This window comes from Lontra canadensis, unplaced genomic scaffold (genome assembly GCF_010015895.1).
Source record: "Lontra canadensis isolate GAN:19392208 unplaced genomic scaffold, GSC_riverotter_1.0 scaffold195, whole genome shotgun sequence".
NCBI lineage: Eukaryota > Metazoa > Chordata > Mammalia > Carnivora > Mustelidae > Lontra > Lontra canadensis.
In genome coordinates, this window is record NW_022631189.1 from 1,069,924 (window position 1) to 1,095,561 (window position 25,638).

Consider the following 25,638-nt stretch of genomic DNA (forward strand, 5'->3'; position numbering starts at 1 on the left):
GTTTCATAGAAAGTACTTTTAAAATATTGAGAGAAACCTTATTTTCAACATTAGAGAAGTTATGCATACATATTGAGAAATGAGAATAGAAAAAGCATGGGGCGCATGGGTGGCTCAGTGGGTTAAAGCCTCTGCTTTCGGCTCAGGTCATGATCCTAGGGTCCTGGGATCGAGCCCCACATCGGGCTCTCTGCTCCGCAGGGAGCCTGCTTCCTCCTCTCTCTCTCTGCCTGCCTCTCTGCCTACTTGTGATCTCTGTCTGTCAAATAAATAAAGTCTTAAAAAAAAAAAAGAATAGAAGAAGCATATGAAAAAATTGAAATCACCTATAATCTCCATCCAGTGATAGGTGCATCTAACTCATCATTCAGGAAGTCTTATTTAGTCACAAAATCATATACACAACATACACCAAAATTATCTTATATTGTTTATATTGTTCTGTAACCTTTTAAAATTAAAAATATATCATAAACATCTTTTCCATGTCAATAAGTATACTTTATAGCATTATTATTTAAAATTAAACTTTTTATTAGAGATAATTATAGATTCCCATGATGTAATTAGAAGAAATAATATAGAGACATCTTGTATTCCCTTTATCCAGTTCGTAATGCTAAGATCTTGCAGAATTGTGGTATAGTGACATAGCCCAAATATATGACATTGGATACATTCAAGATACAGTACATTACCATCATCACAAGGATCCATTATCATGCCCTTTCAGCCACACCTAGTTTCTTCCTGCCCCTACTCCCTCCATAGGCACTAGAACAACTAATCTGTTCTCCATTTCTTTAATACCATTTAAAAAATGCTACGTAAACATGGAATCATATATGTAACCTTTCGGAGTTTACTCTTTAAAATCAGCATAATTCCCTTGGGATTCATCCAGTTGTTGAATGTATAAATTGTTTATTCTTATTGCTAAGTAACATTTCGTTGTATGTTTGTATCACAGTTTAAACATTTCATCATTGAAGGACATTTAAGTTAGTATGAATAAAGCTGCTGTAAATTTTCGTGTACAGGTTTTGAACATAGTCTTTAGTTCTTTAGGATAATTGGTCAGGAGTGTTATTGTTGGGTTATATGGTAGTTACAACTTTGTTTTACGAGAAAGTGCCAAATTTTTCATAGAGACTGTACCATTTCACATTTGTATTGGCAGTGTATCCAGAATCTGGTTTCTTTACATCTTTACCAGCATTTGGTGTCATGACTTTTGTTTATGCCACTTTGATAGGTGTGTAATGATACATCATTTGGGGTTTTAATTTATGTTTCTCTGATAGTGAGGATGCTTAACATCTTTTCATGTATTTATTTGCAATATATTTGATGAAATGTCTCTTGATATTTTTTACACATTTTATTTTACTTATTTATTTTTTTAAGTAGTCTGCATGCCCACGTGGGGCTTGAATTCACAACGCTGAGATCAAGAGTTGCATGCTCTACTGACTGAGACAGCCAGGCGCCCCATTTTTTACACATTTTAAATTGGAGGGCTTTTTTTGTTTTTTTTTGTTTTTGTTTTTTTTTTCCTACTGAGTTTTTGAGGGTTCTTGATATATTCTATATACTAGTTCTCTGTCAGGTATTTTGTATGCAAGTATTTTCTGTCAGTCTAAAACTTGTCTTTATCCTTTGAGTAGGGTGTTGCATAGAGCAAAACTTTTAAATTTTGATCAAGCCCAAATTATCAGTTTTTCCTTTTATGGATTGTATTTTTAGTGTCAAATCTAGTATTCTTTTTCTAGGCCTAGATCCCAAGGATTTTCTCTGTTTTCTTTTTTTTTTCCCCCTTTCCCTAAAAGTTCTATAGGTTTTCATTTATGTCCATGATTCATTTTGAATTAATTTTTAGGTAAGATGTGAGGCCTAGATTGAAGGTTTTTTTTTTTTCCCCTTCTATGGGTGTGTAGTGGTGCCCAGCATTATTTGTTAATAATATTACTTTTCTTCTATTGGATTACTTTTGCATCTTTGTCAAAATCCACTGGACTAATTTTTGTGATTCTGTTTCTGGGATTCTGTATTCTATTCCATTGATCTGTGTGTATATCCTTATGCCAGGAGCATTGATTATCATAGTGCTGTAGTAAGTTTTGAAATTGGGGAAGTGTGAGTTCTCCAAATTTGTTTTTCTTTTCCAGGATTGCTTTGGCTGCTGCAGGTCCTTTGCATTTCAATGTGAATTTTAGGATAAGTTTGCCAATTTACACAAAAACTCAGTTGAGATTTTTGGTAGACATTATACGGAATCTGCAGACCTGCTCAGTATTGCCTTAATTTTTTTTCAATTTCTTTATTGTGGTAAAACACACATAACATAAAATTTACCATTTTGAGCATTTTAAGTGTGTAGTTCAATGGTATTAAGTACATTCATATTGTTGTGCAACCATCACCACCACCTGTTTCTAGAACTCTTTTCATCTTGTAAAACTGACTCTATACCTGTTAAACAACATTTCCTTATTTCCCCCTCCTTCTGCCCCTTTCTGTCTCTGTCATTTCAAATACTTTAGATGCCTCATAGAAGTCAAGTCTCATGTAACTCGTCTTTTTGTGTCTGGCTTATTTTACTTATCATAATATTTCAAGGTTAACCCATGTTGTGGCATAAGTCAGAATTTCCTTACTTTTTGAGGCTGAATAATACTTCCTCATATGTAGATACCACATTTTGCTTATCCATTCATCCATCAATAGGCACTTGGGTTGCTTCCATGTTTTGCTGTTGCAAATATGCAGCTGTGAACATGGGTATACAAGTTTGTCTTCTAGACTTCGCTTTTGGTTCTTTAAAGTATATACCCAGAAGTGGAATTGCTGGATCATATGGTAATTACCTATCAGGTAACCATTATACTGTGTTCCACTGCAGCAGTACTATTTTTGATTCCCATCAACTGTACATGAGGGTTCCAGTTTCTTACATCCTCACCAACACTTGTTATTTTTGTTTTATTTGATAAGAGCCATGCTAATGGATATGAATTGTTATCAAATTGTGATTTTTATTTGCATTTCCTTACAATTACTGTTGTTGGCTGAAGTTTTATGTGCTTATTGACCTTTTGCCTGTCTGTGGAGAAATGTCTGTTCAAGTCATAGTTCATTTTTTAATTGGGTGGTTTGGTTTTTTGGTTGGTGAATCTTGAATTCTCTTTTTTTGTGGATATTAATTCCTTATCAGATAAATGATTTGCAAATATTTTCCCCCATTCTTTGTGTTGCCTTTTTACTTTGTTGATAGTACCTAGCAACACTATCAATGCATACAAAATTTTAATCTCCATAAAGTTTTATTTGCCTCTTTTTCTCTTTTTTTTGGCTGTGTCTTTGGTGTCCCATCCAAGAATTATTGTCAAAACCAAACTGTGAAGCTTTTTTTTTTTTTTTAAAGACTATATTTATTTATTTGACAGACAGAGATCACAAGTAGGCAGAGAGGCAGGCAGAGAGAGAGGGGAAGAAGCAGGATCCCCACTGAGCAGAGAGCCTGATGTGGGTCTTGATCCCAGGACACTGGGATCATGACCCGAGCCAAAGGCAGAGGCTTAACCCACTGAGCCACCCAGGTGCCCCCAAATTGTGAAGATTTTGCCCTGTGTTTTCTTCTAAGAGTTTTCTAGTTTTTGGCCTTACATTGAGGATTTTGATCCATTTGGTATGAAGCGTTATTAAGGGCCCAGCTTCATTTTTCACATGTGACTATCATTTTCTTAGCATCATTTGTTGAAAAGACTGAAATTTTCCTATTGTATATTCATGGCACTCTTGCAAAAATTATTTTACTTTGCATGCATGCATTTAGTTCTGAGCTCTATTCATTTGTTATATATGTCTCTTTATATGCCACTACCATTCTGTTTTGATTACTGTAGCTTTGTGGTAAGTTTTAAAATCAGGAAGTATGAGTCCTGTAGCTTGTTCTTTTTCAAAAATTTTTTGGCTATTTGAGGTCTTGAGAAAATAACAGTAAGGGTGTCTCCTCTGCAAAAAAAAATCATTGAGTTTTAGATAAGGCTTGCATTGAATGTGTGCATCACTTTGGGTAGTATTGACATCTTAGCAGTATTAACTCTTCTAATCCACGAATGGGGTATGTTTCCATTTATTGTCTTTTTAAATTTCTCTCAGCAGTGTTTTATAGTTTTCAGTGTATGTACAAGTCTTTCACCACTGTTCTCTTTGATGCTATTATATTGCATCAAATATTCTGTTCTCTTTGATGCTATTATAAGTGGAATTGTTTTTGTAATTTCCTTTTCAGATTATTTATCGTTTGTGTATAGACATGCAACTGATTTTTGTGTTAACTTTGTATCCTACCATTGCTGAATTTGTTTTACTAACAGGTATTTTTTTGTGGGGGGGATTTAGAGTTCTCTCTGTATAAGATCATGTCAACAATGAACAGAAATTTACTTCTTACATTCCAATTTGGATGCTTTTTACATATTTTTCTATCCTAATTGCTCTGGCTAGAACTTCCTATACTATGTTCAATAAAAGTAGAGAAAATGGGTACTTTGCCTTGTTTCTGAACTTCAAGGAAAAGCTTTCCATTTCTTAAATATGGTATTTATTATGTTGAGGTAGTTTCCTTATCAAGAAAGATTGTTGAATTTTATTATTCTTTTTCAGCATCAGTTGAGGTGATCATGTGTTTTTTTTTCTTCCATTCTGTTAATGTGGTATATAGTATTGATTGATTTTTATATATTAGCCATCCTTGTATTCCAGGAATATATCCTCCCTTGACCATTGTGTTTAATTCTTTTAATAGGCTTTTAAATTTAGCTTGCTAGTATTTGTTGAGGATTTTTACATCAGTGGACACAAGCAATATTGGTCTGTAATTTTCTTGTAGCATCTTTGTATGGTTTGGATATAAGGGTAAAGCTGGCTTCTCAGCATGTGTTAGGTTGTCTTCCCTCCTCTTCAAGGTTTTGGAAAAGTTTGAGAAGGATTGATACTAGTTTTTCTTTTAAGTGTTTGGTAGACTTTACCATTGAAACCATCAGGTCTGTGGCTTTACTCTGTCAGGAAATTTTTGATTAATGATTCAATTTCCTTACTAATTATAGGTCTTTCCAGAATTTCTATTTCCTTATGGTTTAGTCTTATATTTTGACAATATTAAGTCTGCAATCCATGAATGTGGAATTTCTTTAAAATTATTTGGGGTTTTTAAATTTCTTTCAACAATGTTTTGTAACTTTTAGACTATTTAACTTCTGTTTAATTTATTCCAAAGTATTTAATACTCTTTGGTGTTGTGAATGGAATTGTTCTCTTAATTTCATTTCCATATTATTCATGGTAGTTTGTAGAAATACATTTGAATTTTGTGTATTGATCTTGTATCTTGCAACTTTGCTGAACTCTTAACAGTTTTTAGTGGATTTCTTAGCATTTTCTGTATGCATGATTATGTCATCAGTAAATGAGGATAATTTTATTTCTTCCTTTCCTTCTTACACCTTTTATTTCTTTTTCTTCATTAATTGTCTTGCTTAGAACCTTCAATACAATGTTGAATAGATCTTATGAGAGTGGGTATCTTTATCTTATTTTGATCTTAAGTGGAAGGCATTTATAACCGTTAAGTATGATGTTAGTTACAGGTTTTTTGTAATTGCCTTTATCAGATTGACGAAGTTTCCTTTTATTCTTTGTTGATTGTTTTGATCATAAATGGTATTTAGAATTTTAACATATTTCAACATATTTCTAAATTAGAAGTTGAATTTTGCCAGATGGTTTTTCTGCATTTAATGGGATGCTTCAGAGGTTTTTGTTCTTTATTCTATTAATATGGTGTATTATGTTAATTAGTTTCAGATCTTAAATCAACCTTGAATTCATGTGATAAATCCCACTTGGTCATGAAGTACTATTCCTTATTATGTGTTGCTGGATTATTCAGTTTGCTAATTTTTGGTTGAGGACTTTTGCCTCTATATTTATGAGTGATATTATTCTTTGGTTTTGTTTTCATGTCAGATTTTTTAAAAAAATTTTTATTTATTTGAGAGAGAGTGGATGAGTTGGGGGAAGAGAGAAGAAGGAGGGAGGAAGAATCTTAAGCAGACTGTGAGCTGATAGTGGAGTCCAGTGGGGGGCCCAGTTCCACAAGTCTGAGATCACAACCCAAGCTGAAACCCAAGACTTGGGTGCTTCACTGACTGAGCCACCCAGGTGTCCGTTCATGTCTGATTTTGGTATCAGGATGGTACTAGCCTAATAGAGTTAGTTGAAAGTGTTCCTCCATTTTCTGTTTGGGGTTTGTGAAAGATTGTTTTTAATTCTTTCATTGTGGTAGAATTTACCAGGAGATTAATTGGCTCTTGTCTTTCCTTTGTGGGTAGTTTTTGTTCGTTTGTTTTTTGTTTTTTTATTTTACTAATTCAGTGTCTTTACCTGATGTCAGTTTATTTAACTCTTTCTTGTGTCTGTTTTGGTAGTTTGTATCTTTGTATGAGTTTACCTACGTCATTAAGATGATCTAATTTGTTGGGATAGTGTTGTTCATAGTATTCCCTTACAGTCTTTCTAATTTTTGTAAGGTCAGTAGTGATACTCTTTCTTTTTTTCCCTGAATTCAGTAATTTTAGTCTTTTTCTTTTGGTCATTCTAGCTGAACTTATGTCAATTTTGTTGATCTTTTTAAAGAATTAACTGTTGATTTAGCTGATTTTTTCTCTTGTGCTTCTAATTTCCATTTCATTTATTTCTTCTCTGATGTTTTTGTTTCATTCATTTTGCTTACTTTGGTTTCAGTTTGCTTTTAAATTTTCTAGTTTTTGAAGGTGGGAGGTTAGGTTATTGATTTGGTGTCTTTTTTAGTGTATATAAATACAAATTTTCCTTTGAGTACTATTTTAGCTGCATCCCTGACATTTTATATGTTGTTTCTTTATTTTCATTCACCTCAAAGTATTTTCCAATTCCTTAAGAAGGGTAGACATGGTATTGACTATCTGGAAATCTAGGAAAAGGAGAAAGGAGATTTCGAAGACTGGAACAAAGGGAAAAATCAGGAAGGGAGACATCTTGACCCAGCATTCCAAGAAGATGAAACCCTGAACAGTATCAAGCCCAAGAGGGAAAGGGTATTGCCCAAACTCAGGGTCCCCTGTGAGGGGAAGGGATTGATGGTCCCAAGACTGTGGAAGGACCCAGAAGAGGTGTCCTTCCAGTGGTCGATACACTGATTGTTGACTGAGCCCAGTACTGGGGCTTGATCCTGCCATGGGAAATCAGCCAACACTTAGTAATAATTCCCAATGCTCAAGATCTCACAGAGTCCTTTGAAAAATGAAAATTTTGACTCACTTAATATTGGTTGACAAGGAGATCTGGTTGAGATGGACCATGGTAAGCAGTGTCCAGTCCTCATGTATAGGGCCACCAAAATGTTAAGGTGGCCGAGTGATGTGGGTGACAAAGAATTGCACAAATAGTAGAGCCATAAGCAGGACAGCGTTTATTCACTTTCCCAGGGGGAGAAGGACCAGACATCAGGTGAGATGTTGGCCCCAAGTTTCTGTCAGGCTGAGCCCTTTAAGGGTTTTGAAGATGTGAGAGGATTGTCCCTGTGTCCAATTTCTCCTTTGATTTCTTCATTGATCTGTTGGTTACTTTAGAGTGTGTTGTTTAATTTCCACAAAATTGGGGTACCTGGGTGGCTCAGTCGTTAAGCGTCTACCTTCGGCTTGGGTCATGATCCCAGGGTCCTGGGATCGAGCCCCACATCAGGCTTCCTGCTCCACAGGAAGCCTGCTTCTCCTTCTCCCACTTCCTCTGCTTGTGTTCCTGCTCTCACTATCTCTCTGTCAAATAAATAAATAAAATCTAAAAAAAAATTTCCACAAAATTGTGAATTTCTCAAATTTTCTTTTCTTACTCACTTGTGGTATAATTCTGTTGCAGTTGGAGAACATACTTTGTATGACTTCAGTCCTTTTAAATTTAATGAGGCTTGTTTTATAACCTACATATGGTCTGTGCTGGAGAATTCTGTATAAATTTGAGAAGAGTGTGTATTGTCCTGTTATTGAGTGGATCATTCCATCAGTGTGTCTTAGATTTAGTTGGCTTATAGTATTATTTTCTGTATTTCCTTGTTGATCTTCTATGTAGTAGTTCAGTTGTCCTATCTGTTATTAGAAGTGAAGTATTGAAGTCTCTATTATTTTTAATTTCTCTGTTCTCTTCTGTTTTTGCTTTTTATGTGCTAAGTCTCTGTAGTTATGTATATGTATGTTTATTATGTCTTAATGTTAAGTTGATCCTTTAACAGTATAAGAGATTCTTTTTTGTGTTTACTAATGGCTTTTGACCTAAAGTATATTTTTCTGTTATAAATTTGCTACTCTTGTTCTTCTTTTTTTTTTTTTAGCTTGTATGCTATATAATTTTCCATGTCTTATCCTCAATTTATTTGTGTATTTGAATCTAAAAATCTGTCTCTGCAGACAGCATACTTTTGCATCCTGTTTGTTTCCCTCTATCTCCCCTCCCCCCGCCTTGTCCTCTGGCCCACCTTTTTCTGCTAGCTTCTGCCTAAATTTATGTTTAGTGCAATTCTTACTAAGATAGGATTTTTGTCAGCTATTTTGCTTTTTAAAAAAAAAAAACAACTTTTTTTTTTTAATTTTATTTTTTATAAACATATATATTTTTCCCCCCCAGGGGTACAGGTCTGTGAATCGCCAGGTTTACACACTTCACAGCACTCACCATAGCACATACCCTCCCCAATGTCCATAACCCCACCCCCCCCCAACCCCCTCCCCCCAGCAACCCTCAGTTTGTTTTGTGAGATTAAGAGTCACTTATGGTTTATCTCCCTCCCAATCCCATCTTGCTTCATTTACTCTTCTCCTACCCGCTTAACCCCCCATGTTGCATCTCCTCTCCCTCATATCAGGGAGATCATATAATAATTGTCTTTCTCTGATTGACTTATTTCGCTAAGCATGATACCCTCTAGTTCCATCCACGTCGTCGCAAATGGCAAGATTTCATTTCTTTTGATGGCTGCATAGTATTTCATTGTGTATATATACCACATCTTCTTTATCCATTCGTCTGTTGATGGACATCTAGGTTCTTTCCATAGTTTGGCTATTGTAGACATTGCTGCTATAAACATTCGGGTGCACGTGCCCCTTCGGATCACTACGTTTGTATCTTTAGGGTAAATACCCAGCAGTGCAATTGCTGGGTTATAGGGTAGTTCTATTTTCAACATTTTGAGGAACCACCATGCTGTTTTCCAGAGCGGTTGCACCAGCTTGCATTCCCACCAACAGTGTAGGAGGGTTCCCATTTCTCCGCATCCTCGCCAGCATCTGTCATTTCCTGACTTGTTAATTTTAGCCATTCTGACCGGTGTGAGGTGGTATCTCATTGTGGTTTTGATTTGTATTTCCCTGATGCCGAGTGATGTGGAGCACTTTTTCATGTGTCTGTTGGCCATCTGGATGTCTTCTTTGCAGAAATGTCTATTCATGTCTTCCGCCCATTTCTTGATTGGATTATTTGTTCTTTGGGTGTTGAGTTTGCTAAGTTCTTTATAGATTCTGGACACTAGCCCTTTATCTGATATGTCGTTTGCAAATATCTTCTCCCATTCTGTCAGTTGTCTTTTGGTTTTGTGAACTGTTTCCTTTGCTGTGCAAAAGCTTTTGATCTTGATAAAATCCCAATAGTTCATTTTTGCCCTTGCTTCCCTTGCCTTTGGCAATGTTCCTAGGAGGATGTTGCTGCGGCTGAGGTCGAAGAGGTTGCTGCCTGTGTTCTTTTCAAGGATTTGGATGGATTCCTTTCTCACATTGAGGTCCTTCATCCATTTTGAGTCTATTTTGGTGTGTGGTGTAAGGAAATGTTCCAATTTCATTTTTCTGCATGTGGCTGTCCAATTTTCCCAACACCATTTATTGAAGAGGCTGTCTTTTTTCCATTGGACATTCTTTCCTGCTTATTGTATATACCTCCCTGTTCCTTTGCTAGTCTCATATAAATTTTTTTGTTATTGAAAACTGGACATTTAAAAAGAAATGTGGCAACTGTAGAAACCTGATTTTCTCCTTACCTAAGGCTTATTGTTGCTATTTGTCAGTGTGGCTCTTTTTAAAGTAACTATTGTGAACTAATTCTATAAAATTTAGATTCTTTGTCATATATGGCTACTGATGCCTCTTCTGGGTTAGCTTAATGATTAGGTCATGACTGGACAGAGATTTCCTTAAAGGGCTTAAATTTCCTCAAAAGACTTAAATCTGTAATACTCTTTGTTGAGTGTTTTGTGTTTGTGTTGGGGCATGTTCAGGACAATATTCCAGCAATTTTTATCTCTGCTTTAGCTTTTACTTCTTCTAGCATAGAGCCTCAATACCAGCAGAAGTGAGAGATCAGGGTGTTCTCACAGCTCTTCTGGATATCTGCTGATTCTGCATATGCATGTGGCTTTCTGGAGTCATAGGAATATGTTAGTTTTTCAAGCCCCTGTGGTTATGTTTTTCCCTAATTTTTCTTTTGATTTTTTTTTTTTTTTTGAGGGATTGGTCAGGCCTTTGCTTGCCCCAGTGGTTTTGCTGCCACAGATGACTGCAGTGTTGCACAATTGCTGCTGATTTTCTTTCCTTTTCTTTCTTTTTTAAGATTTTATTTATTTATTTGACAGAGAGAGATCACAAGTAGGCAGAGAAGCAGGCAGAGACAGACAGGGAAGCAGGCTCCCCGCTGAGCAGAGAGCCTGATTCGGGGCTCCATCCCAGGACCCTGAGATCATGACCTGAGCAGAAGGCAGAGGCTTAATCCACTGAGCCACCCAGGCACCCCTGCTGATTGTTTTCTACAAACACTTCATGATAAGAATATTTATACTGAGCAAGCTTTAAGTATGCTTTAAATAAAGGCAGGCTTTTCTAGGGAGCTGCCAGATAGGTCAAAAGTGACATTTTCCTAGAAATTGGCTCTTGGGGGAGTTCCAAACCTGTTCTGCATTTCCAGTGGCAGTGCTGCCGGTTTTTACAGCTGCCATTTGTGGCAGGCTGTTGGATTTTAAGGTTTCAGTAGAGCTAGGCGGAAGTTGAGTGGGAAGGGACAGATTCACATGCCATAAAGATTGTTGTTCTTAATGAAAATTTTTCTTTTTGTCATTTTTTAAAACTCTTCTTGGATTGTTGCAAGCCTTACATTAATTTTCAAAATTATAAAAAAGTTGATTTTGGCAATTTTAAGTGTTTTCAGTACTTAAATGGAGTAACAGATTTTCAGAGGTCCCTACTTTGCCATTGTGGAAGTGTTTCCAGTTTCAGAACACTCACCTCCATAAAATCCCTCATACCCATTTACTGTTAGTTGTGAGTCCTGTCCCCAGTATAGTTGTTTTTTAAGTTGTCTTTATTTTTCTATTATGTTTTTCTGAATGCCACATTACAAAGTGTAACCTTGTGATATAAAGTAACAGTTAAATAGTGGAATTACTTCCTTAATTTCTTACAAACTATTTCCTAATGTATTTATTTTTATTTCCAAGCATTTTAGCCTAATTAGAGGTGGAAGGAACCTGCGATTCTGTTAACTCTTTTGATGTGCACATGATCTGTCATCTTTCCAATGTTTTATTTCTTTAACACAGCTGAATTCATAGGTAAAAATGTTATAGGAAAGGGGCTTGTAAGTCTGCCATTCAGTCCCCAAAACTATTCACTGCTGGATGACTTGTCCTTAGAATTTTAATTGTTCAAATTGGATACACATTTACTAAAACAATAATTATCATAATAGCAGCAATTTCAGTTTATTGAGTAGTATATGCTACTGTTATGTCATTATATGCATTATACATTATATGTATCAATATTTGCAGCTGAAGAAATTGTAACTCAGCTATATAAAGTGACTTCCCTAAGTCCTCCCTGAATAAGCAGTTAAGGTAGAAATCTGAAGTAGTTTTCTCTGGCTGCAAAGCCTTAACTCTTTGCTATACTTTAGGCAACTTATCAAAATTACATTGTAATGATTTGTGATAACAGAAGAGGTTATAATTATTTTGTAAACCAACGTTTGCCACCTATACAAAGTATTGTCTTTTTGGTCAGCAAGGTCTTATTTAGGACCAAATTAAAAAACTTCAGAGATGAAAAGGATGTTTGTGATTTCTTAATATGAGGTATGTAGGTTTCAGAGGGACTATATAAATCCATTGAAATATTGTATGCATAATTTATGTGTGTGCATGATATATATATACATTCATACATATGTTTCTGCAATGAAAGTAGATTTTAATCAAATTCTCAAATTCTCAAAATGTCACAGATTCCCTTCTCAAAAATTAGGAGATACATTGATGGGCATCTGTGGATATAGTGAAGACCAAATTATCTCCTATAATTTTGACATTGTCATCCACTTCTCCAGTTTTGATATTTGCATGGTATTGTCCTTAATAACCTCTTTGTCACATTCTTTTCTTGCATGTCAATAAATTTGACTGTCTTCTCTCTGGTGCACTTCAAGGTCTGGATGATATCTAAGTAGTAAGAGCTCTGAATCACCAGAGAAAGATGGATAAAAAGGAAGAGAGGAAGAGGAGCCTTCATTTGCTGAGGAATCACTGCTCCAACCTTACCCAACACTTAGAATCACCTTTGGCACAATTTCCATCCCAGGTCTCATAAGCCGGGCAGAGTTTTAGAGATTCTACTAGTCTTAAGCCATCAGTATCATCAGTAAAATCTGTAACGTCTCTTTAAAAAAAAAAAAGAAAAAAGTATAACTTTATGTATTTTTTCTTCTATTTATTTTTTAAATGCTGATAAAATATTAAATTAATAGTTTTAGCAGCATTGCTGCATACATAATCATTATGTAGAAAGCAGTTCTAGGAAACAGCAGTTTCTTAAGAAGTTAAACATGCTTATCAGACATCACTTGAATTGTCCTCCTAGGTATATACTTCAGAAAAATGTAAATATCTGTACACACAAAGACTTATATGTGAATGTTTGTAACAGTATTATTCATAATACTTCTAAGTATAAATAGTTCAAATGTCCATAAATGGATAAATAAAATGCATTATATCCATATAAATGAAATACTGTTCAGTCGTCATAAAAAAGAATGAATTATTTAAAAAAAATTTTTATTTAAATTTGATTAAGTTAACATGTAGTGTATTACTAGTTTCAGGGGTAGAATTTAGTGATTCATCACTTGCATATAACACCCTAGAGCTCATTACATCAAGTGGCCTCCTTAATACCTATCACCTGTTTTTCCCATTTCCATACCCATATTCCCTCCAGCAACCCTCAGTTTATTTTTTATGGTTAAGAGTCTCTTATGGTTTGCCTTGCTCTCTGTTTTCCTCTTATTTTATTTTTCCTTCCCTTCTATGTTCATCTGTTTTGTTTCTTAAATTCTACATATGAGTGAGACCATATGGTATTTGTCTTTCTCTGACTGACTTATTTTGCTTAGCATAATACCTCTAGTTCCATCCACATTTTTGCAACTGGTAAGATTTGATTCTTTATTATGGCTGATAAAATATTCCATTGTGTGTGCGTGTGTGTATATGTACACACACGCACACACGTATATGCCATGTTTCCTTCATCTTTTCTTCTATTGAAGGACATCTAGGCTCTTTCCATAGTTTGGCTGTTGTGGACATTGCTGCTATAAACATTAGGGTTCAGGTGCCCTTTTGGATCACTGTGTTTGCATCCTTTGTATAAATACCTAGCAGTGCAATTGCTGGGTCCTAGGTTAGTGCTATTTTTAACTTGAGGAAACTTCATACTTTTATCTGGAGTGGCCACACCAGTTTGCCTTCCCACCAACAGTGTAAGAGGGTTTCCTTTTCTTTACAATATCAGCAACATCTGATGTTTCCTGACTTGTTAATTTAACCATTCTGACTGGTGTGAGGTGGTATCACCTTGTGGTTTTGATTTCTATTACTGTGCTGCTGAGTGATGTGGAGCATTTTTTCATGAGTCTGTAGGCCATTTGTATATCTTCTTTGGAGAAGTGTCTGTTCATGTCTTCTGCCCGTCTCTTGACTGGATTTTTTGTTTTTTTGGGTGTTGAGTTTGGTAAGTTCTTTTAGATTTTGGAATTTGTAGCCAGTTTGTTTTGAGAGATTGGTCTTAAATGACCCCTTTCAACCTTTTTCCATTCGCACATGCAGAGCCCCCTTCCTCTTAAAAAGTCTTAACAGGGATGCCTGGGTAGCTCAGTCAGTTAAGCATCTGCCTTCGGTCAGGTCATAATCCCAGGGTACTGGGATCAAGTCCCACATGGGGCACCTTGCTCAGTAGGGATCCTGCTTCTCCTTCTGTCTACTTCTTCCCCTGCTTGTACGCTCTTTCTTTCCCTCTCTCTCTAACAAGTAAATAAATAAAACCTTTTAAAAGAAGAAAAAGTTAACATCTTTTAGGAATGATTTGCTCTGGCTCTCCTCATCTTATCTTTTCTTTAAAAAAATTTTTTTTTGTGGGGGGAGGGAAGCAGAGAGGAAGAGGGAAAGAATCTTCAGCAGACTCCACAGATAGCTCTGGGCTCAGTCTCATGACCCTGAGATCATGACCTGAGCTGAAATCAAGAGTTGGACACTTAATCAACTGAGCCACCCAGCCACCCCATCCTCATCTTTCCTTTTATCCTCTCATGATCCAGTGAGACAGTATACATAAACATATCTGTTTATCCTTATAGAAGATTGTAAATAAATTGGATAAGTTAGATACACAAAAGGAACTCATTATTTGAAATGAGGATATTTTTGGAGATGAGAAGCCTCCTTTAGTCTCTTTAATAATATAGTTTTATTATAAATCTAATACTTGAGTTTATCTTTTATAATTCAGATTTTTAAATGTATTACTTTCTTCAAAGTGGCTGCATTCCTGTATTTAAGACAAATAGCACTTTTTTGCTTGAGATTTATGTAACCATAATGTATTTTAAACTTTCCTTTTTTGATTTTTTGCAGGCTTTTCAAAAATTTGAATATTATTTGGGACAGACTTTTTACTGTCTGTCCCAAATAATATTCTTGAAATAGCTAAGAAGTTATTACTTTATATTAGAGTACATTTATTAAATAAATTATTAGTTATGATATTGGGAGACTTATATTGTTATTTCTCTACATTCAGAAAAGTGCATAAGTCATATATGTACTGCTTGATGTATTATCAGCAAGTTTTTACCCCCATGTATCTGTCATGTGGGTCAAGAAATAGATCTAATACATTTGGGAGTTCCATTAATTGTGAAACAGAGACAGTAGAGAGAGCTTAGTAAGGGGACATTTACTTAAGGATTTCTCCTTGACCTGCAGGGAAACATTTTTCCATGTTTTTAAATCTGCTTAACCATTATACTTTTTCAGAGGAGAAATGTCTTGTTTTGTCATAGATGGATTAAAATTACTGTGTACTTGATATAGGAATGTGGTTGGACAGAATGAACTGAAAAATACAAGTGATCGAGCAATAAATTCAGGATTGTTTTTTGAAGATAAACCAAAGCCTTCAAAACAGTCACTTCAGTCTTACCAAGAAGCTTTGCAGCAACAGGTATTCATTCATTCATTCATTGTATTCGTTCATTCATTTAATGTTGAACATTTTATGTGTTAGCTCAGTGGTCCCTTAGAACTCAGCTTGGCAGAGGAGAAGCAATACCACTCATTTATATTTCGCTATGATAAATTTTGGTGCAGCTAGATTAGAATACTTTTGGAAGCACAGGATAAGAATAAATGCCTGGCAGTTAGGAGGGCTTCATGTGTTGTTGATACTTGAACTGCATGTTAAACAATGAATAAATTTTAAATTCCTGGCATATTCAGGGAATGGAAATCAGTGTGGGAGAGGGGCTGAAGTATTATAGTGTGCTGGATTGTGAAGGATTAACTAATAAGGAATTTTCAGTTTTATCCTGTTACAGAGAGCCTAAGGAAAGAAAGTTTAAGCCAGAGAATGAAAAGAATAGTTGATGTGAATACCTGTAAGTTTTAGAGGGGTAGCTAGTTGTGATGTATATGATTGGGAAAAATGTGGCAGAGAAACCTTTTCTGTAGACTATTGAGGCAGTCCAGACAGGAGGTAAGGAGGCCCTTACTAGATAGGGAAGATGGGAGGACATCTAGAAGACAACTCTGGGATTTACTGATAGGACTTAGATAGAGGGAATGAGAAAGAAGAGGGGGCTTGAAGGTGATTCTGAATGTTGTATTCTACAAGAATAATGAGGCTATGAATATGAACTAAGAGAAAAAAGTGGAACATTTTTAGGGAGGAGGATAATGGGTTCTGTTGTAGGTTGTAATATTTTAAGAAAGTTTGCTTAGAAGTAATTATATCAAATATATGGGATTCTTGGGGGAGTATCCATATCTCTGAGAGGATTCTGGAACTCTTAGCGGGTATATGTCCATCTGAAGTACTTCTTTATAAAATTCCACTTGGATTTTTTTCTAAAGCTCTTTTTGTTCAGATTTTACATGGGCAGCCTCCTTGAAAATGGATTTTTTTAAATGGTAGAATTACAACTTTATTTTTTGGATGGTAGATTTCTACAATAAAAGGTTGAATTTATATCTGTTTTCAAATGAGCATTAATAACACCACTGGCAAAACTACATTGCCTAACTCTAGAATTTTATTTCATGTGTGTGATGACCTCTTAGCCTTGATGGGGTGGTTGCTTAAATTTTCCATGGATGTGGTTATGACTTGTGTGTGTGTGTGGGGGGGTTGTGATTCTTTTTTTTAAGATTTTATTTATTTATTTGACAGAGAGATAGAGATCACAAGTAGGCATAGAGGCAGGCAGAGGGAGAAGGAGAAGCAGGCTCCCTGCCGAGCAGAGAGCCCGACTTGGGGCTCTATCCAAGGACCCTGAGATCATGACCTGAGCCGAAGGCAGAGGCTTAAACCACTGAACCACCCAGGTGCCTCTGTGGTTGTGATTTTAAGAGTAACTTTACAAAACGTACTTTTTCATTGCCGTCCATTCCTAGAGACCAGCCTGTGCTTATACTTGATGATGAAAAGACCGTTTGTATGCTTTCATAAAGTTGTACTTAAAGTAGCCCGGAATTCTCTGAATGGCTTTGAACCTTCAACCTCTTGACTTCTGGGAATGGAGTTTGCCAAGGGTAAACTAAGTAGGTCTGGTGAGATGTGGGGAGTAGTTTATGGCTGGTCAGGTCCCATAACAGGATAGATGAAAAAGGGAAGTAGGGAGATCCTGTTGGTCCTCATGCAACTAGTGAGGTTTAGGAAGGAATAGCTCGGGTAGAGGTTGGTGGGAAGGAAGAATTTGTTCAGTTACAGCTGGCATCAGTGGCTGGAAAGCACTCTAGAAGCAATGATAAGAGGGACCAACACCTATTTATTTTAGCCAAGGAAGTGTTTTTAAATTGGGTATTCCACAGATTTGTGATTTCAAATTTTATAGTGAGGCAGATTGTAAAAAAAGAAAAAATTCCAGTTTTTTTCTCTAATAAGAAAAATAAAAACTAATATTAAAACTAAACTTTTTGTATCAGAATACTTGTTAATACTAATGTTTCTTAATATTAACAAGATTCGGGAAAGAGAAGAAAGAAGGAAGAGAGAACGTGAAGAAAAAGAAGAATATGAAGCTAAATTAGAAGCTGAAATGAGAAGTTACAACCCCTGGGGAAAAGGTGGAGGTGGTGCTCCTCTGAGAGATGCAAAAGGAAATCTGATAAGTATGTTATTTCCATTGATCTGTTGTTTTTAAAAGAAACTGAAATATTTTTAAATTTTTAAAAGAATGGTGGGGGGCGGGGGGTAGAAGTGAGTATCATAGCCTGTAAGTTAAGGTCTCTTTTTCTGTAGCTTAATGCAAAAGAGATATTTTGTAATACATATAATAACAGGTTAGAAAGTCTTTTTTTTTTTTTTTTTGGAGTATTCATTTAATTTTATTACATGTTTTTTCATCCTCTAATGATAATAATTCAATTGCAGAGAAAAGCTCATGTTAGTTGACAGGTTTTTACCCAAACCAGTAGTTAGATTTTTTTTAAAAAACATCCTGGTAAAAATAACAAAACTCTTATTAATTTTTTTTAAACTAGTAAGACATATTTAAAATAAGTGATCTGAAATAGTTGTGGGGTGCAGTATTTCATAGATGCCATATACCTGCACAGTGCAAGGACTCCATGGAAAAATAAAGACCAGATCTCAGAAACTTTCTGGTAGGTTGCAGAAACATATTGATTTGTCTTTAAGTTATGTACTCTCAAAACTATTTGATCTAGAGGGGTGCTTGGGTCTCTTAGTTGGTTAAGCGTCTGACTCTTGATTTCAACTCAGGTCATGATCTTAGGGTTGTGAGATCGAGTCCCACCTTGGGCTCTGTGCTGGGTATGTAGCCTGCTTTAGATTCTTTCTCTTTCTCCCTCTGTCCCTCTGCCTGACCCCGCCCCCCCCAACTTTCACATACTCTCTCTCCCCCTCTTAAAAAAAATGTTTGAAAAAAAAAAAAAAAAACCAACCTTTTTAAAAAAAAAAAAAAAAAAAGGTCTTATACAACTTGTTATATATATATTGGGATGGTCTCTGATTAACTTTTAGATCAGGATAAAAATAGACAAAGATAGGTTTTTGAAAATTGTTTTATTAGAATAGAGAAATGAATAATAGAAACCCAGTAAATGGTAAAAATGTAGATTTCATTTTGTTCTTCAAGTGTTATACATTATTATAGGGATAGTTGAGGGATGTAGTCAGAATACTTTCTGGTTATTGAGTTATTAAGAGTTCTTAAATATTATGCTTTTGCTCTGTTAAAGATGGCTTTTTAAAAAGATGTATTTGAGATCCATTTAAATTACTAAGATTCATCTTTTCTTCCCAAAGGATTTGTTCCTTTCCTATCTTCACCTCATACTTTGTTCATGGTTTTGAAGACTAGAACTCTTACTCTTTTTATAGATGAGGTGATTTTAGATGATACATAGATAAACATTTCTTATCTTAAAAGTTAAATGTTGATTTGAATATATATTAAAGAAAACTGGTTTTTCATTGGGTAGTGCTATAATATTTTCTTTTAAAGTACAGGTATTAATTAGTTCAGTCATTTATCAAAAAGTGCTTTAACAAACACCCCCTAATTATCAGAAGCTTGTGGCTGAAGGCTTAAGGCTGTAAAAGTTACTTCTCACTTATGTCTCTCTGATGCTCTTTGGGTCTCCTCCAAGAGATGACTCAGGAATTCAGGGCTGTTTTCTTATATCATTCATCCACTTTGAAATCCTTCACTTCTAGCAGCCATACAGGGTTTAGTGGTGGGAGAATTAGTTGAGAGTTTTGTGGGGGTTCTGGCCTAGAGGTGGAGGGAATAATGCTTTGTCTCTTTGCTCCAATATTCAGACCTAATTATAAGGAGACCTAATTATAGTGCCTAGGAAGAGGATATGAGATTGATAAGCATCTAGTCAAGTCTTTACTATAGTGAATTTAAATTGTGAATTGATAGAAACATAGTAGTTACTGGGAAGGAGGTACTTAAATGCCCGAAACTTTGGTAAACACTGGAATAGAATAATTTCCTAGGACTTTCAAGCTGGCTTCTAAGATTATTTCCAGTTCACGCAATACAATGATGTTGTTCTGTATGTGTTTAGTTGGTGGCAGGGAGTAGGATAACTGTGGATTATTGAATTATAAAATACTGTTTTAGAATTGTTTGACCTAATAGTAATGAAGCCAACTTTTCTGTGTTTTTCATTTTTAGCAGTAATGTTTACTTTGCTTATTTAATGCGACAGTCATGCCATGTGATAGAAAAGTATACTATTTTATCAAATACAGTGGAACTCTTTTTTAAATGGTATTTTCAAAGCAGGTAAACTCATCCCTTAAGGGTTATCTGTTTGTGACTTGATCTGTTTTGGAGAGGGAGGGAAGGGAAGGAATGTGATTTATCTATTCTATTTGAAACATGTTGTAAAGATCTGTATTCTTGTTTACTTCATGTAATGACCAAGATAATATAATTTCTGTACTTTCTGTTGGCCCACTTTAATTTGGCAGCTGGCTTCTCTAGTTACTCCTGTTTTATCTTTGATCTTTTATTGCAAAGAAATTAAGGAAATTTAATGTTTATCCTTAGCTCTTTGGGGAAGATGTCTATAAGGGGAAGTAGTTATTAATAAATATTAAAATCTATTACCCAGATGACTAGAATAGCACCAACCTTTTTTTTTTTGCATCAACCCTCCCTTTTAAAGTAAATATTTCTCGTTTTTATTATTTGTGTGACACTTAAAAATCTGTTTCTCTTAGCTCTTTTTTCATTAAAGTTCTTTTTTTTAAGTTCCCTAAAACAAACAAACTATATTCTAATGACTTTTAATGGGTGAATGAATAAACAAACTGTGGTACATTCATACCATGGGTTGCTACCTAGCAGTTAAAAGAATGAACTAGTGATGCACATAATAACTTGAAAGACTCTTCAAAGAAATTACGCTAAGTGAAAGAAGCCCCTTTCTAAAGGTTATATACATGTATATTCTTAAAATTGATTTTAGGGATAGTGATGTTACATCAATTTATCATATGTTAAAATTCTTAAAAACTACTCCAAAAAAATCAATAAAATTAAAAAATACCTAACCAATTTGAAAGACAGCAGAAGTATTTTAGTTCTAACTGATTAATAGTGAGATTAAATGTTTCTTCACATATATTTGATTTAGTATTTGTATTTCTTTTATGTATAGTATTTGCCCCAGTTAGATTTATGTTTGTTTTTATGTTGATTATTGAGACACACTTTGCATATGACACAATTCACCCTTTTTAAAGTGTATTATTCAGTGAGTTTTGACAACTGATTCCAGGAGCCACTGTCACAATCAAGATTCAGAACATTTCCAATTTATCCAACCCTTGCCAACACCTCTGATCTGCATTCTGACAAAATAGTTTTGCCTTTTGTGTCCTTTTCTCCTTAGTTTTAGTGGTTTATCCATGTTGTATGTGTCTGTAGTTTACTTCTTTTTATTACTAAATAGGACTCTACTACGTGGAGGTACCGTGATTGTGTATCCTTTCACCAGTTGATGGGTATTTGGCTTGTTCACAGTTCAGGCTGTTATAAATAAAGCTGTTATAAACATTTACCTTTAGATCTTTACGTGCACATAAATTTTCATATTTCCTGGCTAGATGCATAGGAATGGAATTCCTGGTATGTATAGTAAGTAAGTGTATATTTAACTTTGTAAGAAACTGCTAGATCATCTTCCAAAGTGGTTGTGCCATTTTGCGTTCTTACCAGCAAAGCACAAGATTTCTGGTTGCATTACATTCTCATCAGGCCTTGTATTTAGCCTTTCTATTAAGTAGGTAGGACATCTCCTTGTGGTTTTAAAAAAAGCAAAGAAACAAAAAAGTTTTTATTTTGAAATAATTCAAGATTTAGAGAAGAGTTGCAAAGATAATAGAGTGTACCCTTCACCTAGCTTCCCATGATGTTAACATCTTCAGTAATCTAGCACAGTGTTCTAAATGAGAAATTAAAATTTTAATTTAATGAGCTCTCATTTCCCATGAAACGTTTATCCCTTTAAAATATACAATGCCTGGGTGGCTCAGTTGGCTGAGCATTTGTCTTTGGCCTGGGTCATAATCCCGGGGTCCTGAGATCAAGTTCCACATTAGGCTCCTTGCTTAGAGGGAGCCTGCTTCTCCCTCTGCCTGCTGCTCCCCCTGCCTGTACTCTCTCTCTGACAAATAAATAAATAAAATATTTAAAGAAAATAAAATATACAGTTTAGCAGTTTTTAGTATATTCAGAGAGCTGTGCTACAATCACAAAGTCAGTTTTAGAACATTTTGTACATTGAATTGCCTTGATAGGCTTGTTGAAAGTCAGTTGACCACAAAATTATTTATGGACCCTTTAATGTTCTGTTCCATTGATCTAGATGTCTGTCCTTATGCCCATATCATACTCTCTTGATTACTATAGCTTTGTAGTAAGTTTTGAAATTGAGAAGTGTGAGTCTCCCAACTTTGGTCTTCTTTCTCAAGATTGTTTTGTCTACTTGACTTCCCTCCCTTCCATTTTCATTGAAATTTTACTATCAGTTTGCCAACCTCAACAAAAAAGTGTGGTAGGATTTTCATTGAGATTTCATTTACAAAAAGATCAATTTGGGACAGCCAGCATCTTAACTATATTGAGTCTTTTGATCCATGAATGTGGAATATTTATCTGCTTATTAACTCTTAGTTAACATCTTTTAGCAGTATTTTGCAGTTTTCAGGTATTGTAATATATTTTGTTAATTGTATCCATAAGTATTTCATGTATTTTAATGCTATTTTAAATATTAAATAATACATTTAAAATTATCAGTAGTCATTTCTTCATTGCTCGTGTATAGAAATACAGTTATTTTTCTGTGCTCTTGTTTAATGCATTAGTTTTAGTAGTTTTTTTTTTTGTAGGTTTTTTGGGATTTTTAATGTAGGCAATCATGTTATTAGCAAACAGTTTCACTTCTTCCTTTCCATTGCCTTCCTTTCCCTACCTTTTAGTTATTTTGCTTATGTTTTGCACTTGTTCGGAACTCCAGTACAATGCTTAGAAATCATGAGAACAGATGGCCTTGTCTTGTCCGATTTTAGGTGGAAAGCATTCAATCTTTTCACCATTCAGTGTAATGTTGGGTATAGGTTTTTTCGTAGATTTATTTCTTTAATCAGGTCTAGGACATTCTCTTCTATTCCTTCTCATACTTTTCACATGAATATATGTTGAATTTTGTCAAGTGCTTTTCTACATCTTTTGAAGTGATAATTTCATCTTTCTTTATTGATACATGGTGAGTTACACTAACTAATATTTTTAAGATTTTTTTTTTTTTTTTTTTTTTTTTGGCAGAGAGATAGCACAAATAGGCAGAGCAGCAGGCCGCCAGAGTGGGAGAAGCTCAGACTCTCTGGTGAGCAGGGAGCCTGAAACGAGGCTCAATCCCAGGACTCTGGGATCGCGACCTGAGCCTAAGGCAGATGCTCATCCAACTGAGCCACCTAGGCGCCCCACATTGACTAATTTTTTAAATGTTGAGCTGCTCTTTCATCCTGGCATCAACATGAGTAGGGAAAAGTTTCCTGTTTTGTTGCTAGAATTTATCAGTGAAGCCATCTGGGCAGGGAATTTTCTTTTTCTTCCTTTTTAAAAAAAAATTTTTTTTTAATAAATAAAAATGTTATAAATTTCCTTTTGAGTATAGCTTTAACTGTAGCACACATTTTGATATGTGGTATTTTCATTTTCATTCAATTAACTTTTCTAATTTTGTGATTTTCCCTTGACCTATTATTTAGACCTGAGTTTTAAAGATTTCCATATATTTGGGTATTTTCCAGGTAACTTTCTTCTGATCACTTCTAGTACGTGTTATCTTTTGTTCAGAGAATATACTTTTTGTTATTTTAATATTTTTAAGTTCATGAGATTTATTTTATAAGTCACCAGTTAGATTTTCATTTGCCTTAGAGACTGTGATCTTAAATGTGTATATTTTAAGTTAATTTTGAAATATGTGTTATTAGTCAAATTAGGGTTGGAAATTTTCTTTAGCTCTCTAAATTGACTTGTAGAAGAGTTTGTATAATCAGTCATGATCGCTGAATAATCTTGGGTCTATAGAAATATTTTCAGACATTTTCTTAAAATGTTTTGGTATTTTCCATCAACCAACAGCTAACTCACAAAATTAATTTGATGGGGCGCCTGGGTGGCTAGTCAGTTGATTGTTTGAGTCTTGATTTTGGCTTAGATCATGATATCAGTATCATGGGATTGAGCACCATCATGGTATCAGGGTCATGGGATCAAACACCATGGTGGGCTCTGTGCTCAGATAGGAGTGTCCTTCTCTCCTCTCTCTCCCTCTGCTCCTCTCCCAGGTCATGCATGTGCATGCTTGCTGTCTCTCTAAAGTAAATAAGTAAATCTTAAAAAAATAAAATTTTAATTTCAAAGTATTTAGGCTTATAAAAAAAGATAAGAAGGAGTGAAAAAATTTCAAATATTGTTTACTGTAGCTATCACATGATTTAGTCCTGGTCTTATAAATTGTTCAGAGAGTAGGACTATTTTCCCATTTGTTAATCTGTAATATTTTCTTTTATTCTGTTCTTTGTAGAATTATTCTGTAATGCTAGTAATTTTATATTAAATGATATGGTATACATTTTAAATAAAGGCCATTTTCAGTGGCATCTTTGCAGTTGGCAAATTATACTCTTCACCAAAGTGCCTTTTTTAATTTTGATTTTTAGCTGATTTTAAACCTTTTATTATTCAAACCACCTCACGGAAAGACAGACAAGGAGTGACTACTTGATTGATAGTGTTTTCCAATAAGTAGCAATATGGAGTTGTTGTGATTGTTTAATCTGATAGTCTTAACTAATTATACAGTCTGCTGACATCACTTTCTTTTTATATAAATACATTCCCTTATTGACATTGAGAGGACTGTGTATAATCACAACAGTGAAGTAAAACATGTTCATGTGTTTACTTATATCTCTTAATTTATGGTTTGTCTAAGTGAATATCAAAATGAGATTGCATTCCCTGAGCATTCATTAATTTGGTAACAGAGCTCAGGTTATCATCTTAGAAGGAGTGAGCTTGATATACCATACTCTTCTAATAGAAAATGGAAGAATACCGTATGTATTGTTATTTATAGTGACTTCTCATTTATATGGAGTGCTCTTATGCTATTCTAGTGAATATTGGATGATGATATAGTGATCTCCTATTTGAGTTTTTTTATGTAATTTGGTGACTTTAGGGACCACAGCTGTTAGTTCATGACCTCAACTTTATCATCATCCTTCTGTTTTCATTTACCTTCCATATCCAGTTAGATCCCAGGATTTGGTGGTGATTGCAGGAGCACCTAGCTACTTTTGCCTTACCAATTCTTGGCAGTTCTTTTTGCAATCAGTTTCTCTGTGATTTCAGCTAGTCCCTTATTATCCCAGTTGTTTTGTGGAGAAGAACTATTTTTTATTTTGTTACAGCTTGTTTTTAAGATTGACTTGTTGTTTTACCCGATTCTTTGTGCTCAAATTTTTGTGATCTGTATGTGGTATCTACTGCTTTGTGACAAATTATGCAACATGTAATGTTTTAACATAACAGACATTATCTTGGGGTTCTGTAAGTCAGTTTTTGAATGGGTTAGCTGGGTATTTCTATCTCAGGATCTTTCATGAGTTTGGGGTCCACAGTGGCTCCTAGGGCTATAGTCATATGAAGGCTTGACTGGGACTGGAGAATCCATTTTCAATATGGCTCCCTTACATGGCTCAGGAAACCTCCGTTCCTTGTCATAGGGGCCTTTCCATAGGGTTCCATCGGTGCCATTATGATAGAGTAGCTGGCTTTCTTCAGAATAAGTGATCCAGTAGATCAAGCAAAGTGGAAACCATAATGTCTCTTATGAAGTAGTCTTGGAAGTCATATGCCATCATCCTGCAATATTTTATTCATAAG

At 35.0% G+C, this 25,638-nt stretch overlaps 1 protein-coding gene across 13 annotated transcripts in view; it reads left to right on the top strand.

The window, feature by feature from the left end:
• CSPP1 (centrosome and spindle pole associated protein 1) overlaps positions 1 to 25,638 on the top strand; it is a 156,045-nt gene that overhangs the window by 86,930 nt on the left and 43,477 nt on the right. For all 13 annotated transcript variants that reach the window (XM_032847880.1, XM_032847884.1, XM_032847893.1 and 10 more), the window contains 2 exons: positions 15,506 to 15,635; positions 17,653 to 17,800. In XM_032847880.1, the coding sequence (XP_032703771.1) occupies positions 15,506 to 15,635; positions 17,653 to 17,800 (278 nt within the window). The remainder of the gene's footprint in view (positions 1 to 15,505; positions 15,636 to 17,652; positions 17,801 to 25,638) is intronic.